Source organism: Carcharhinus amblyrhynchos, chromosome 28 (genome assembly GCF_965287045.1).
Source record: "Carcharhinus amblyrhynchos chromosome 28, sCarAmb.v2.hapA, whole genome shotgun sequence".
NCBI classification, from domain to species: Eukaryota; Metazoa; Chordata; class Chondrichthyes; order Carcharhiniformes; family Carcharhinidae; genus Carcharhinus; species Carcharhinus amblyrhynchos.
In genome coordinates this window covers 253,669-268,259 of record NC_137351.1, presented here as the reverse complement: position 1 = coordinate 268,259, position 14,591 = coordinate 253,669, and the positions used below count along the sequence as shown (strand labels likewise).

The 14,591-nt window shown below is 46.7% G+C and overlaps 1 protein-coding gene across 1 annotated transcript; it reads right to left on the bottom strand.

The window, feature by feature from the left end:
- Nucleotides 1-1,129: 1,129 nt before the first annotated feature.
- bcl2l10 (BCL2 like 10) lies at nt 1,130-6,144 on the bottom strand. Its single transcript, XM_080214188.1, has 2 exons — nt 5,465-6,144; nt 1,130-3,586 (listed from the first exon to the last, which is right to left on the bottom strand). Exons 1-2 carry the CDS (start codon nt 5,999-6,001, stop codon nt 3,464-3,466), a joined length of 660 nt encoding a protein of 219 aa, XP_080070314.1. The 5' UTR covers nt 6,002-6,144; the 3' UTR covers nt 1,130-3,463.
- Nucleotides 6,145-14,591: the final 8,447 nt, after the last annotated feature.

Genomic DNA, 14,591 nt, shown 5'->3' with positions numbered 1-14,591 from the left:
TGTGTCCACATTCATAATAAACTTCTCAGCAATAAAATTTTCCACTTCCAAATAAACCCAAGAGATTTTACACAGAATATGCAAGCTCGTCTTCAACTGTCACAATTTACATTTATGACTGGAAAGATTCAGTACATGGATGGAAGTGGACATGGAGCTTTACCCTAAAGGATAGAATGCTATTCAAGCAGACTGTGAGATGTGTTATTGATGTGGAAGTCAGCAATGGTAAAACCAGGCTTAGTGTCCAATTTTTGCTCTATGTGGGTACAGGCAATCATTACCAAATATTCCTACTTTGACCTTTTAAGTGTCTCTGGAAGCAAGGTCCTTATCTTTCTTTGGATTAGGTATTCCTTCAGTCATTGTTTGAACCACAGCTGCAATGAGGTCTACAACCAAGTAGTCCTAGCAGCAATTAAGCCTTAAAAAGGTTCATGGGGCAGTTATTGCATTTATCCAAATTTCTGGGATGATACTGTGCCTGTTAAAGAAAGAAAGATGAAACATATTTCTTAGAGGTAGTATTTTGTTGCAAGAAGTTGATTTGTCTGAAAGAACATATAGCTGCATGCTGAGAGTGGAGGGTAATGACTCACTTTAGCTAATGGTGTGTTTGTCTAAAGAAAGTTAATGTTCTTGGATTCAGAGTTGATTTTGATTCAGTTCATTGACAGGGAGTGAGGCATATGCTAATGGAAGGAGCTAAGCTTGCAGGAAAGATACCTGGTTTCTCTTTCAGTTTGCTGCTTGGTTCTGAAAGAAGCAAGATGTGCCTGTCTGTCTCTCTCCCCTCTTCCTCCAAGGTTCAAAGACAGTAAGAAAGCACCATCACTGGTATGGTGGAAATTTGAAATAAAAAAGTGAAAAGGCTCAAAAAAAAGGGCAAGGGGGGGGGGGGGGGGGGGAAGAAGAGCATGTGCAAGGTCAATTCAAACTCACTGAATCCAATGCTTTCCTGAGTTTTATGACATTAACCTAGAGGAATGGCACACAAATGGGCTATTAAACCATATGGGCTATTTTAGTACAAGACTACTGCCATTACTCCCACATTATCCAAGGATTCCTGCAAGCAGGTTTGCATGGTTTCATGCATTCAACACATTCAATTCTGCCAAGATTTCAGTAATCACAAAATGCAGCCTTTAATGCAACCATACACTTGATCAGTGGGTTTCAGCAATGAACAGGAAAAGTGTTGAACTGGAGTGGCAAAATACAGATTGGCATTCATGCCTCCTATAATTCATGCCCAAAAACTACAAAAGCAAATATACTGCAGCAGCGTGGGGAGGAGAGCAAAAAAGACATACAAGGGGAAAGGTTAGGGGCCAGAAAAAATACCACTCATTAAGTATGAGGGAGACCAAAGCCATTGATTTACATTACACATCCCCACTCCAAACGTCATTCCTAGTTACCAATCCCATCCTTCTCTTGGAAAACTATCAAGTAAGTCTGTTCATAACCTTGGTATTACATTTGTTCAAGATAAGCTGTAAACCTCATTCCAGCCATTACAACAGTTTATTTCCAGATCCATTAAAGCACCTAACTTTGTCCATCTCAGCTCAGCAGCTGCAACGTTTTCCATGCCTTTGTTACTTGTGACCATTTAGCATTCAACCCTCTGTGCACTCTTATGTTATTCGTACCTCTACAGTCCATGTTCTGGTCACACAAGTCCTGTCCCCTCTTCACCTTGCACGCATCTTCATTTTCCAATCACTCCATGGCCTCACCCCTCATCTGGGCTCTTGAGCATCAGTGAATTTCATCACTTCACTCTTGGTGGCCCCTGCCTTGACCCCATTCACTCCTTATATTTTTCCATGGCTTTCCTCCTCTTACAAGGCTTTAATCATCAGAACCAGTAGCTTCAGCTAGTACCCACAGAATCATACAAAACCAAGGAAAAATGTGTTCTAATATAAACTTTGGAATATACAAATAAAACCAAGTAATCAAACATTAGCACATTGGGCCTCAGAATTTCAGTTTCATTGGTGTCATTTCAACATTACAGCTTGCTCAGTCACAACCAACTATTCAGCAGACGAGCACACCATATTTGGGGAACTTCCCCATTAAGACTTTCAAGCTGAAAGATATTTTGACAAGGCACGTTATTAATATTTAACAATACAAAATTTGTTCTCAACTATAGAATATTCAAACATTATACCCTAAAGTATTTAACAGCTCAAAATAAAAGCTACATATAGCTGGAGGTGAAAAATAGCAAAAACAATGTTATATACAGGAAGCTGAAGAAGTAATGCTTCCTCCTTTACCACTATTCTTTCAAAGAGGGCACGACAGATTTTTGTTGATTGCCATTAAGCCAAAAAACGATTTCAACATCCCATGTCTGAGAATATCCCAAAGAATACAATAAACGAATATCAATATATTAATAGTTTCATGCACAAGATAAATGCTCACCCCACCATAGGTAAAAATGAGCTCTTCAAAAAGCTGCTCAAGTCCACAGCATTGTAAATGCTTTTCTATACTTAAAATTAAATACTATTATAGGATTTAACATATGATGGGGCATTTAAATTGTAACCTTGCCAATGGCATCACGTTTAGGTTATTTTCTTTCTTGACCACAATTGAGCTGTGTTCAAAATTCTGACCTGCATGTACGATGTATTTTTAGAATACACCTTTGATACAGTACAGAATTAGTAACACTTGTTCTTACAAATAAAGTCAAATTACTATTTGCAATATTTTGGCTTTTTCAATGTTTACACTGTACATAAATATGGAAATGCTATATTTGTGACATGGTTTATAAAATTACAATGATTATGTCTGAAAGGCCAACATTAATGAGGTCAGAGTCGCCATACTGAACAAATTAGTTATGAACATTATTTAGCAACCATAAGGCCAAACCAAGGTAATAGATTCAATTAGTCAGGGCACACAAAAACCTTTCAAACTATAAGACTCAGGCACATGGTGTGTATATATTTACAATCACACATCTGTATGCATGAGTTTCTTGCACTGAAACAGGAAAACATCCAATGGATGGTGGATATACTTTGCCCAAATCTGGATTACTAAACAAGTTAGTGCAATTCTTTGTGACTCTCAGATTTGGGTGTAGAAAAGATTCTAATGTCCACAGCTCACCCACAACCAAAACCATAACAAGGGCTTTTATGCCCATTCTTCACACAACACCTATTAAAAACATTAAATGATACTTCATATTGTGTTGTAGGCAGTATATTAAAAGAAATTTAAAAGTGTACAAAATGTAACACTAGCAGAACTGCAGACAAAAGTTTTGAGAATCTCCATATTTCTTCCTGTTCTGTCCCACAGGATGGTGACCTTTAAAAATACCTTGGAAATGGAGATATAAAAATGAAAAAAGTGGTGCATGAGAAAGGTCTCTCTTCTCGGATGTTAACTGTTCCAATTGGTATGATGCATCAGTCTATCGGACAGCAAGAAGGCAAGCTAACCCAGCTATGCCAAACCCAGCAACTGTTATCAGCATATTGCGTATTGTTGACTCTTGCCAATGGTCATCACTGCCAAAGAATCTGAGAAATCCCTCCTGTTAAAACAAAGGAAGAACAGGTTTACCACATTTATTTAGCAAGGTAGCTTTATACATTCATTGCCAATGGAAAATTGGAATCAATCTCAAGAACATATTTTATAGAGGCAGAGATTTAAGAACAACAGAAGAGTAACTATTATAGGATTTAACATATGATGGGACTTGTTCTCAGTGAAATATAAAGACAAAAACTACATGACAAAAAGAACAAATGACCTTGTCTTTCAGAACTGTGCTAATTATGCATTTTAAACTTGTAGTTTCCCCCTTCTGCAGATACCCAGAAAAACAGTGATGCTACAGCTTTTTCAAAGACTTACAATGCTCAGGTGGATTTTTAAAAAGAACCATTGTCCACGGTGCAATCAAGCTAATTAAACTATAATACCTTCAAACATTCACTATTATCTCCACTCTATATATTGGATACACATTTCAATAAGGTACCTCACCAAAACAGAATGTATTAATCATCAGAATCAATTAAGGGTGAATTATAAGTGGGAACATTTTCAAGAGTACTTGTTTGGAAAATGTTTGAGCTCTATTTAGCTTTTCAGATTGTCGCAAAAAGGTGCGCAAATTTCATAAAATTAGAAGAGACGTGCGCTCTCACAGGTTTTAAAGGCCAAGCATAGCACAGTTCCATTCAGAAAACAGGGACGACGACAAGCAGCTGTGTTTGCTACAAGATCCACATTCAATATCATGCATTGTGTATGCATAAGCCCAGCTGGTGTATTTATGTATCGCCTGCCAGATGTCTATGTAAATTTGCCTGGCCCATACTACTTGAAGCAGTTTTCTTCATCAACATGCTTATGTAGTTCACTTAACGCACAGAAGCAATTTTTATGTAAAGAGCTGAATTCTCAAATTGTCAACCAGATTAAAGTCCAGCATGTGACAACAGTTTAAAAAATTGCCTCAAATCTACTCATCATTTTAGGATCTTTATCCTCTCATGTACTGGATCAGTATCAACTTGGCATTTTCAGTACAAATCCCTAAATCTAGATCATTTTTCTATAACATTCCTGTTTTATGCTGTAGTAGCACATATTGAAAGATGTATGGGATAAGTAAAGTTAGAGCAAAAGCCAAGGAATAGCCTAGTGACATTTTAAAAAGAAGGGATTTGGAATATGCAGCGCACCTTTCTTGGGTAAAATAATTTCAAAATGAAAACCATAACTGTAGGATAGGAATGGGCAGAAATGCAATACCAACTGCTTTAGTTCAGGCTAAATTTGTCCAGCACAATTTGTCCATCCTCAGACCCTCAAAAGGCTGGGTGAAAACCCGAATGGTTTAAAATGTTGAACTAATAGGGGGTGGAGCAGGTTCATAAAGGAAAGGAGAACGAGATGCAGTTACCCCAATCTTTTGTCTGGTTTGCCTTGTGAAAAGCTAGAGGATTATGTTATTCCCAGGACATCAGCATCTGCCACCTTACTGTCAACAACAAGGGACGAGGGAGCACATATGTGATCAACCTTTTAGTTCGCCTTCAATGTGAGAGGCATCTCAGCCATTGTTCAAGTCAGCCGCCACTTGCCACGACGCAGATCAGAAACCTAAGTGTTAATGTAAACCTATACTGGTGACACTAATAAATAAACTTTAAGCAAGTCCTCAAAAATTACATCTATAAAAACCCCTTCAAGCTCCCAATTCCCAACATTTAACTGGTCTGCAGGGTGGGGCTCTCAATATCACATCCCTATTTCACTAGATTGTGTGGCCAATGTCCCCAGCTCTTGGCAGCAATAGGAGAGAAGGGGGAGAATCCATTCTATAAAGAGACACATGTAGTTTCGTAGCCAAGGCCAGGCCCTGGGGAGCCGCCCGGGCCCCCGGCACTCAACTCACCCAGCCCCCGTTCTGTTCAATCCACTCCCGCCGCTCCTTGCCCAGGTAGTTGGCCACACTCTCCGCCAGCGAGTCCACAGGGTTGGGGCCGGCCTCCGGGCTCATGACGATGCCCGAGTCCCTCAGGTGGCGGCCCAGCACCCCGGCGAAAGCGAAGATGCTCACCACCCGGCCCCAGTTCATCTTCTCGTCGGCCGACATCTCCTCCACCACCCGGCGCAGGAAGTCGGCCGCGGCCGCCGCCGTGGCGATGTTGGTCTCCTCCCGGGCCGGGCCCGACGAGACCACTGCTGCTGCTGCTTCTCCTTCGGGCCCGGCCGCCGCCTTCCGCGGCCTGGCCGCCATCTGGAGGCCGTTGTCGAAGCGGCTCTTCATGTTGCTGAAGGCGGCCTGGTGCTCCTCCACCATCTGGTCGGCCACCTTGCGGAGGGTGAAGGCCGTCCTGCTGGGCGGCCGGGGCTCCCGTGCCGGGCTCAGGCAGTGCTGCAGGTAGTCGCGGGCCAACAGCAGCGCTTCCTCCCTCACGCCCGGCCGCATCCTCCACCCACTCAAGCTGCGGCCGCGCTCCAGCCGCGACTGCCCGCCGCCTCGCTCCGCCGTTGCCAGGGGTGATGCTGCCGGCCTCCGCTCGCTCACTCGATCGTGCCCCGCCCCCGCAGTGCCAGGTTGCCCCAGTAACGCTCGCGCGCTCTCCTGCCCCTCGCCCCCGTTGCCCGGTAACGCGCTCACTTCCTGTCGCGCGGACACAGACTGCAGCACCACCACTCACAGGCCGCCCTTTAAACCGCGCCACACCCCCTTGTGACGTAGACTTTATAGGGCCAGCCGGCCCCACCCCCTTTGCCGACCGTCACCATTGCCCATCTCCGCATCATGACCCTCCCCCACCGCAGCTGCCCCTCCCCCTCCACCTGTGCCAGCCTCTGCCAACGGTTCCCCTCCCCTCATACCATCCCCTGTTCAGCAGCCCCCTCCCCTCTTCCCCCCCACTAACTGCCCTCTTCTCCCGACTGCCGCTTCCTCCTTCAGCAACTGCCCCCTCCCATCCATCAACTGCCACCCTCCCTTCTGTGCCCAATATGATGTGAAGGTACCGGCGTTGGACTGGGGTGAACACTATAAGAAGTCTCACAACACCAGGTTAAAGTCCAACAGATTTATTTGGTAGCAAAATCCACTAGCTTTCAGAGGACTGCCCCTTTATCAGGTGAGTGGGAGTTCTATTCACAACAGGGCATATAAAGACACTAACTCAATTTACAAATTAATGATTGGCATGCGGGTCTTTATGTATTGTCTCCAGACAGGACGGTAAGTGAGATTTTGCAAGTCCGGGTAAGTCGTGGGGATTACAGATAGTGCGACATGAACCCAAAATCCCGGTTGAGACCGTCCTCGTGTGCGGAACTTGGCTATCGGTCTCTGCTCAGCGACTCTGCGTTGTCGTGTGTCGTGAAGGCCACCTTGGAGAACGCTTACCTGAAGATCAGAGGTCGAATGCCCGCGACCGCTGAAGCATCCCCTACAGGAAGAGAACACTGTTGTCTGGTGATTATTGAGTGGTGTTCATTCATCCGTAGTCATAGTGTCTGCATGTGACGTTATCCACTTTGGAAGAAATAATAGTAGGATAGAATATTACTTAAATGGTGAAAAGTTGCAGCATGCTACAGTCAGAGGGACCTGGGGGTCCTTGTGCATGAATCACAGAAACCCGGTCTGCAGGTGCAGCAGGTGATCAAGAAGGCGAATGCAATGTTGGCCTTTATCGCGAGGGGGATAAGATATAAAAGCAGGGAGGTCTTGCTGCAACTGTACAGGGCACTGGTGAGGCCGCAGCTGGAGTACTGTGTGCAGTTTTGGTCCCCTTATTTGCGAAAGGATATATTGGCCTTGGAGAGAGTACAGAGAAGGTTCACCAGGTTGACACTGGAGACGAGGGGGTTAGTTTATGAGGAGAGATTAAATAGACTGGGCCTGTGCTCATTGGAGTTTAGAAGGCTGAGGGGGAATCTTACAGAAACTTACAAGATAATGAAAGGGCGAGATAGGGTAGAGGTAGAGAGATTCTTTCCACTTAGAAAGGAAACCAGAACCAGAGGGCACAGCCTCAAAATAAGGGGTGGAGGCAGTTTAGAACAGAGTTGAAGAGGAACTTCTTCACTCAGAGAGTGGTGAATCTCTGGAATTCTCTGCCCATTGAAGAGGTGGAGGCTACCTCATTGAATATGTTTAAGTCATGGGTAGGTAGATTTCTGATAGATAAGGGAATTAGGGGTTATGGGGAGCAGGTGGGTAAGTGGAACTGATCCACTTCATATCAGCCGACATCTTCACGCATAGGTTTGAACAAGACCTCTTCACTGCACAGGACCTTCAACCGATGCTATACACTAGATACATCGATGACGACGTGTCATTGGGTGTGCATGGGGTATCAGGGAGGGATAGTACCTTTGGTGGGGGAACATGTCGCGTCCTTTCAGGGTGGTTTATCCATCTTTTGTCCCCACCTGGCACTCAGCTCTCACCTCTGGCTCCCCGTAGCTGTTTGCATATGACAGTGGCTACACCCCGGGCAACGGCTTCGCCAGCTAAAGCAGGTGAGGGTAGCCGACGGGTCTCAACCCTCGGTGAGCTAGGGAGTTGAATATCCCAGCATGTGAAGACAGAGTCCGGCGGATTGAGCGGACGAGACCAATGGAAGGTCCAACGGTCAAGAAGGCGGTCTCTGCAAGCGTCGTGGAACGCGAAGAGCAGGACAAGACACAGAAGACATCCTGGTCATCCACTGTGCCTAGTCCCACTTCCAGCCGTCTTGACCCTTATCTTATCACTGGATCTAGATGGGAATTGGGAAGAGAGAGTGAGGATGACGCTGCACAACTCTGCCTCACTTTAATCCAAATCAAGTGCTAGTTTCAACACTATCGTCATCATCGTCAGTGTCCTGTTCAACCTTTGAAGCTCTGTGGTGATGGGCGAGCGACGAAGCAGCAGGTGTGGATGCACTGGGAGCTGTAGTCATGGACCTGCATGCAGGCGGCTCAGGTCTCGTGGTCATTTTCCGCTGACCGAAGCAGCAGTGGAACTCGTCGTCTACCTGGGCGACTGAGCAGTCCTCTTCACGAACACACTGCTCACCGCTGTAGAATGAGGAAGGGGCTAGAAGAGGTGCCCCAAACATTGCCTGCTTCACTACACCCTGGCCAGTTTACCGCAGCTGGCGGGGATCCCATCTTGCGGTTGAATACACAAAATAAAACACAAGGTGACACCACTCACCATTGGCACTTGGAACATGCGCACGCTTTTGGACAACCCTACAGACAGACCAGAGAGAAGAACAGCCTTAGTTGCCAGAGAACTTGCAAGATACAACACTGACATTGCAGCCCTGAGCGAACCCCATCTTGCCAACGTAGGTCAATTGACTGAAACTGGAGGTGGATAAACTTTTTCCTGGAGCGGTTGCAGCAGCGATGAGCGTCGTGATGCTGGAGTTGGATTGGCCATCAGGAGTCACCTTGTTTGGAAACTTGATAGTCTACCCAAGGGTGTGAATGACTGGCTTATGACATTACAGCTTCCGCTACAGAACAGAAGTCAAGCCACCCTGATCAGTGCCACAATGAACAACCTGGACGAGATGAAAGACAAGTTATACGAAGAACTAGACACCCTACTGTCAGCAGTGAGCAGTACCGACAAGCTGATCTTGGCGATTTCAATGCAAGAGTAGGGTGTGACTCTGCAATCTGGCAGGGAGTCATTGGGAGGCATGGAGTGGGCAAGTGTAACAGTAACAGCCTACTCTTAATGAAGACCTGTGCAGCACACGACCTCGTCATCACCAACACAACCTTCCGTCTGCCTACCCGTAACAAGACCTCCTGGATGCACCCCCGCTCTAAGCATTGGCATCTTATCGACTATGTCATTGTCAGGAGAAAAGACAGGCAGGATGTCAGAGAGACCAAGGCCATGTGTAGTGCTGACTGCTGGACCGATCACAGGCTCATTGTCTCCAAAATGAGGCTCCGCTTCAGACCCAAGAGGTGACCACGAGGAAGCGAGGTTATGAAAAGAATCAATGCTGCCAAGCTAAAGAACGCCAGCATAGCTTCAACACTGGCTGAAGACTTAGAAATCAAGCTTGCTGACCTACACCTCTCGCAGGCAGCGCCGAGGTCGACTGGGAACGCTTCAGGGATGCTATCCATACATCTGTGCTGAAGACGCTGGGGCCCTCCACCCGCAAGCAGCATGATTGGTTTGATGAGAATGATGAGGAGATACTTGTTGAAAAGAACTGTCTTTATCTGGCCTGTCAGAACGACCCATCTTCAGCTGCCAAGAAAAATGCTTTTACCAGTGCTCGCAGGACAGTCCAGAATAAACTGTGTAAAATGCAGGATGCCTGGCTGAGCGCCAAGGCAGATGAAATACAGGGACACGCTGACAGAAATGACTTAAAATAGTTCTATGAAGCCCTCAACACTCTCCATGGACCTCAATCTCTCGGGAGTTCCCCCCTCCTGAGTACAGATGGTACAACTCTCATTACAGAGAGGGCTCAGATCCTGCAGAGATGGGCTGAACACTTTGAAGCCGTCCTCAACCGACCGTCATCTATTAACGATGAGGCAATAGACAGGACTCCCCAGGTTGATATCAACAGCGCCATGGATGATGTACCGGTAGTAGCAGAAGTCACGAAAGCTGTCAGCCAGCTATCCAGTGGCAAAGCCCCAGGGGCAGATGCCGTACCCGCAGAGTACCGCGGCACCGTAGACCTTCAGTTTTGTTGCTGGGCTGACTCCTCGACGTTCCCATATGGTGGAGCGCTTTATAGATTATATAAAGCTGCTGGCCCTGCACTTATCGAGAAGCTCACTGAGTTGTTCCAGTCCTTTTGGGAGCAAGGATCCATTCCTCAGGAACTTAAAAGATGCTTCCATCTACAAGAGGAAGGGCAATCGGCAAGTATGCGACAACCACCGAGGAATCTCGCTGCTCTCCGTCACAGGAAAAACCCTTGCAAGAGTCCTGCTAAATCGTCTGGTTGCTCATCTGGAGCTGAGTCTGCTTCCAAAGTCAGTGTGGCTTCCGCAAAGATCGTGGGACTACTGACATGATTTTTGCTGCGCGCCAAGTTCAGGAGAAGTGTCAGGAGCAGAATCGCAAGCTCTACACAACCTTTGTTGACTTTGCAAAGGCCTTCGATACTGTAAGCTGACAAGGCCTGTGGCGGATCATAACAAAGTTCGGCTGCCCTCCCAAATTCATTCAGATGGTACCCAGTTCCATGGTGGCCAGAGTACTGGATGGTGGAGAATCCTCTGAGGCATTCCCGGTCACCAGTGGCGTCAAACAGGGCTGTGTGCTTGCACCCACACTGTTCAGCATGATGTTTATTGCCATGCTGAATGATGCTTTCCAGGACAAGTGTTGCTGGAATCAGCCTCAAGTACAGAGTGGATGGGAAACTCTTCAACCTGAAGGGCTTCAAGCTATTACCAAAGTGAAAGAGATTGTTCTGAGAGATTTCCTCTTTGCTGATGACTGCGCCCTGTATGCTGCTTCAGAGCATACAAGAAATACAATCATACAGAGATGCAAGTCAGTATGGACAAATTTTCCACGGCTTGTGACAACTTTGGACTCACCATCAACATTAAAAAGACCAAAGTCGTGCACCAGCCCGCTTCTCATGCACCGTACACAGAACCCATAATCACAATCAAAGGGCAGAAACTACAGGCAGTGGACCAGTTCACTTATCTTGGCAGCATCCTCTACCAAGCAGTGACTATTGACACTGAAGTTAACTGCAGAATAGCAAAGGCGAGCTCTGCTTTCGGTAGACTGCGATCCACTGTATGGGAACGTCAAGGAATCAGCCTAGTAACAAAACTGAAGGTCTATAGTGCCATGGTCCTCACTATCCTCCTACATTCCTGTGAAACGTGAACTGTGTATCGAAGGTGTGCGAGACAGCTCAATCATTTCCACATGACTTGTCGTTGCAGAATATTACGCATCTGTTGGCAAGACAAAGTACCAGATACTGAAGTTCTCTCTAGAGCAAATCTACCGTCAGTCCACGCACTGCTGATGAGAGCGCAGACCCGGTGGGCAGGTCATGTCATCTGTATGTCAGATGAGCGCATACTGAAGCAGCTCCTTTTTGGGGAACTCTCTGCTGGAAGACGCTCACATGGAGGGCAGAAGAAATATTTCAGAGACACACTCAAGGCCTCCCTGAAGTCGCTTGACATTGATACGACCACCTGGGAAACACTGGCACAAAACCACCCTAGCTCGCACTGCCTCATCCACAAAGGCTGTCAAGCTCACGAAGCAAGGTGTATTGTTGAAGCTCAACTTAAGCGTGAGTTGCACAAGTCCAGAGCAACCAGCGCAACAACTACAGTGTCTACACAAGTCTGTCCAATATATGCCAGGACATTCCATGCCCGAATTGGCCTGATCAGTCATCTTCGGACACACCATAACCAGCCTCAAAATGACTAATGGTGTTGAGGTCCTCATTGATGACAATGGACGATCAACAACATCATTTTCTTCCTTTGGACCCATGGTGAACAATCACTGAAACAACTATATGATGACATCAACAAGTTCCATCCCATCATCAGACTCACCCTGGACCACTCTCTGGAATATGTTGCATTCTTGGACACATGCATCTCCATTAAGGACAGTCACCTCAGCATTTCACTGTACTGCAAGCCTACAGATAACTGCACGATGCTCCACTTCTCCAGCTTCCACCCGAAACACATTAAACAAGCCCTCCGTATACACAGGATCTGCTCAGATGAGGAGCATCGCAACAGACACCTCCAGACTCTGAAAGATGCCCTCATGAGAATAGGATATACCGCTCGACTCATCGATCAACAGTTCCCATGTGCCACAGCGAAAAAACGCACCAATCTCCTCAGAAGACAAACACGGGACACGGTGGACAGAGTACCCTTCATTATCTAGTACTTCCCCAGAGCGGAGAAGCTACAACATCTTCTCTGGAGCCTTCAACATGCCATTGATGAAGACGAACATTTTGCCAAGGCCATCCCCACACCCCCACTTCTTGCCTTCAGACAACTGCACAACCTCAAACAGACCCATTGTCCGCAGCAAACTTCCCAGCCTTCAGGAGAACAGGACCACAACACCACTCAACCCTGCCACAGCAACCTCTGCAAGACGTGCCTGATCATCGACACGGATGCCATCATTTCATGTGAGAACACCTTCCACCAGGTACACTGTACATACTCTTGCAACTCGGCCAACGTCGTCTACCTGATACGCTGCAGGAAAGGATGTCCCGAAGCATGGTACATTGGGGAGACCATGCAGATGCTACGACAACGGATGAATGAACACTGCTTGATAATCACCAGGCAAGAGTGTTCTCTTCCTGTTGGGGAACACTTCAGCGGTCACGGGCATTTGGCCTCTGATCTTCGATAAATGTTCTCCAAGGCGGCCTTCATGACATACGACAGCAGAGTTGCTGAGCAGAGACTCATAGCCAAGTTCCACACACATGAGGATGGCCTCAACTGGGATCTTGGGTACATGTCACACGATGTGTAACCCCCACAACTTGCCTGGACTTGCAAAATCTCACTAACTGTCCTGTCTGGAGACAATACACATCTTTTTAACCTGTGCTTAACGCTGTCTCCGTTCACATTGTCTATACCTTTAAGACTTGATTACCTGTATAGACTCGCATTCCAATCATTAGTTTGTAAATTGAGTTAGTGTCTTTATGTGCCCTGTTTGTGAGTGGAACTCCCACTTACCTGATGAAGGGTCAGCACTCCGAAAGCTAGTGGATTTTGCTACCAAATAAACCTGTTGAACTTTAACCTGGTGTTGTGAGACTTCTTACACTGTCCCCATCCCCATACTACCTCCTGTGCAGCAACCTCCCCTTCCCCCAACTGCCCTCCCCTCCTCCTCCCACAGTGCAGCAACTGCTCGCCCCTTCCCCCTCCACCAACTGCCCCCTCCCCTCTGCCAACTGCCCCACCTCTTCACTGCCCTCTGTGCAGCAGCCCCTTTTGCTCCTCCCCCTCCACCAACTGCCCTCCCCTCTCCCTCCCACAGTGTAGCAACTGCTTCCTGTCCACCAACTGCCTCCTCTCCCCTCCACTGTCCCTCCCCAACATCCCCCCCCCCCAAGAGCAGCAGCCACCTCCTCCCCCACCCTTCATGAGAAAGGCACCACAGAATGCCCTGCGTGACTGATGGGCTAGTTGCAGTCAGTGGGCAGTTATCTGCTCCTCTTTCCTGCTCCTACATCTGCTTGCCAGGTATCCACTGGCACCATCAAGGCCTTCCATGATAACTGTTTTATTGTAGGTGTGATACCATGGCACAGTAGTTTGCACTGCTGCATCACAGCGTCAGGGATCTGGGTCAATTTGGCTAGTATTATAACTAGACCCTTATTCTATTTCAACTGTAGCACTGTTGCCTCACAGTGCCAGGGACCCAGGTTTGATTCCAGCCTCGAGTGACTGTGGAGTTTGCACTGTCTCCCCATCTCCACATGGGTTTCCTCTGGGTACTCCTGTTTCCTCCCACAGTCCAAAGATGCGCAGGTTAGGTGGATGGGTTTTGAGAAATTGCCCTTCGTGTCCCAAGATATAGAGCTTAGGGGCATTAAGGGAGAAAATATAGGGGGTTATGAAGTAAGCCTGGATAAGAGTCAATGTAGACTGGATGGGCCGAATTGCCTCCGTCTGCACTGGAGGGATTCTGTGATTCTATGACCCCTTTAATCATATTTTGTTTTGATGTTTTAAGTCCTGTTTGAGATTCTCATTATTCTGAAGCTGTATTCCTTCCAGGAGCTGCCTTTTAATTCATCCCTCAATCTATTGATTTAATTTATTTGGTTACTCTCAAAAGAAGCATTAACTGGTGGGAAGTGAACACTGATGGCCGCATTATTCCTCCTCCTCCTCTTTCAGAGGAAGAAGTCTCACAACACCAGGTTAAAGTCCAACAGGTTTATTTGGTAGCAAAAAACACTAGCTTTTGAAGCACTGCTCCTTCATCACCTCTTTCAGAGGCCCAG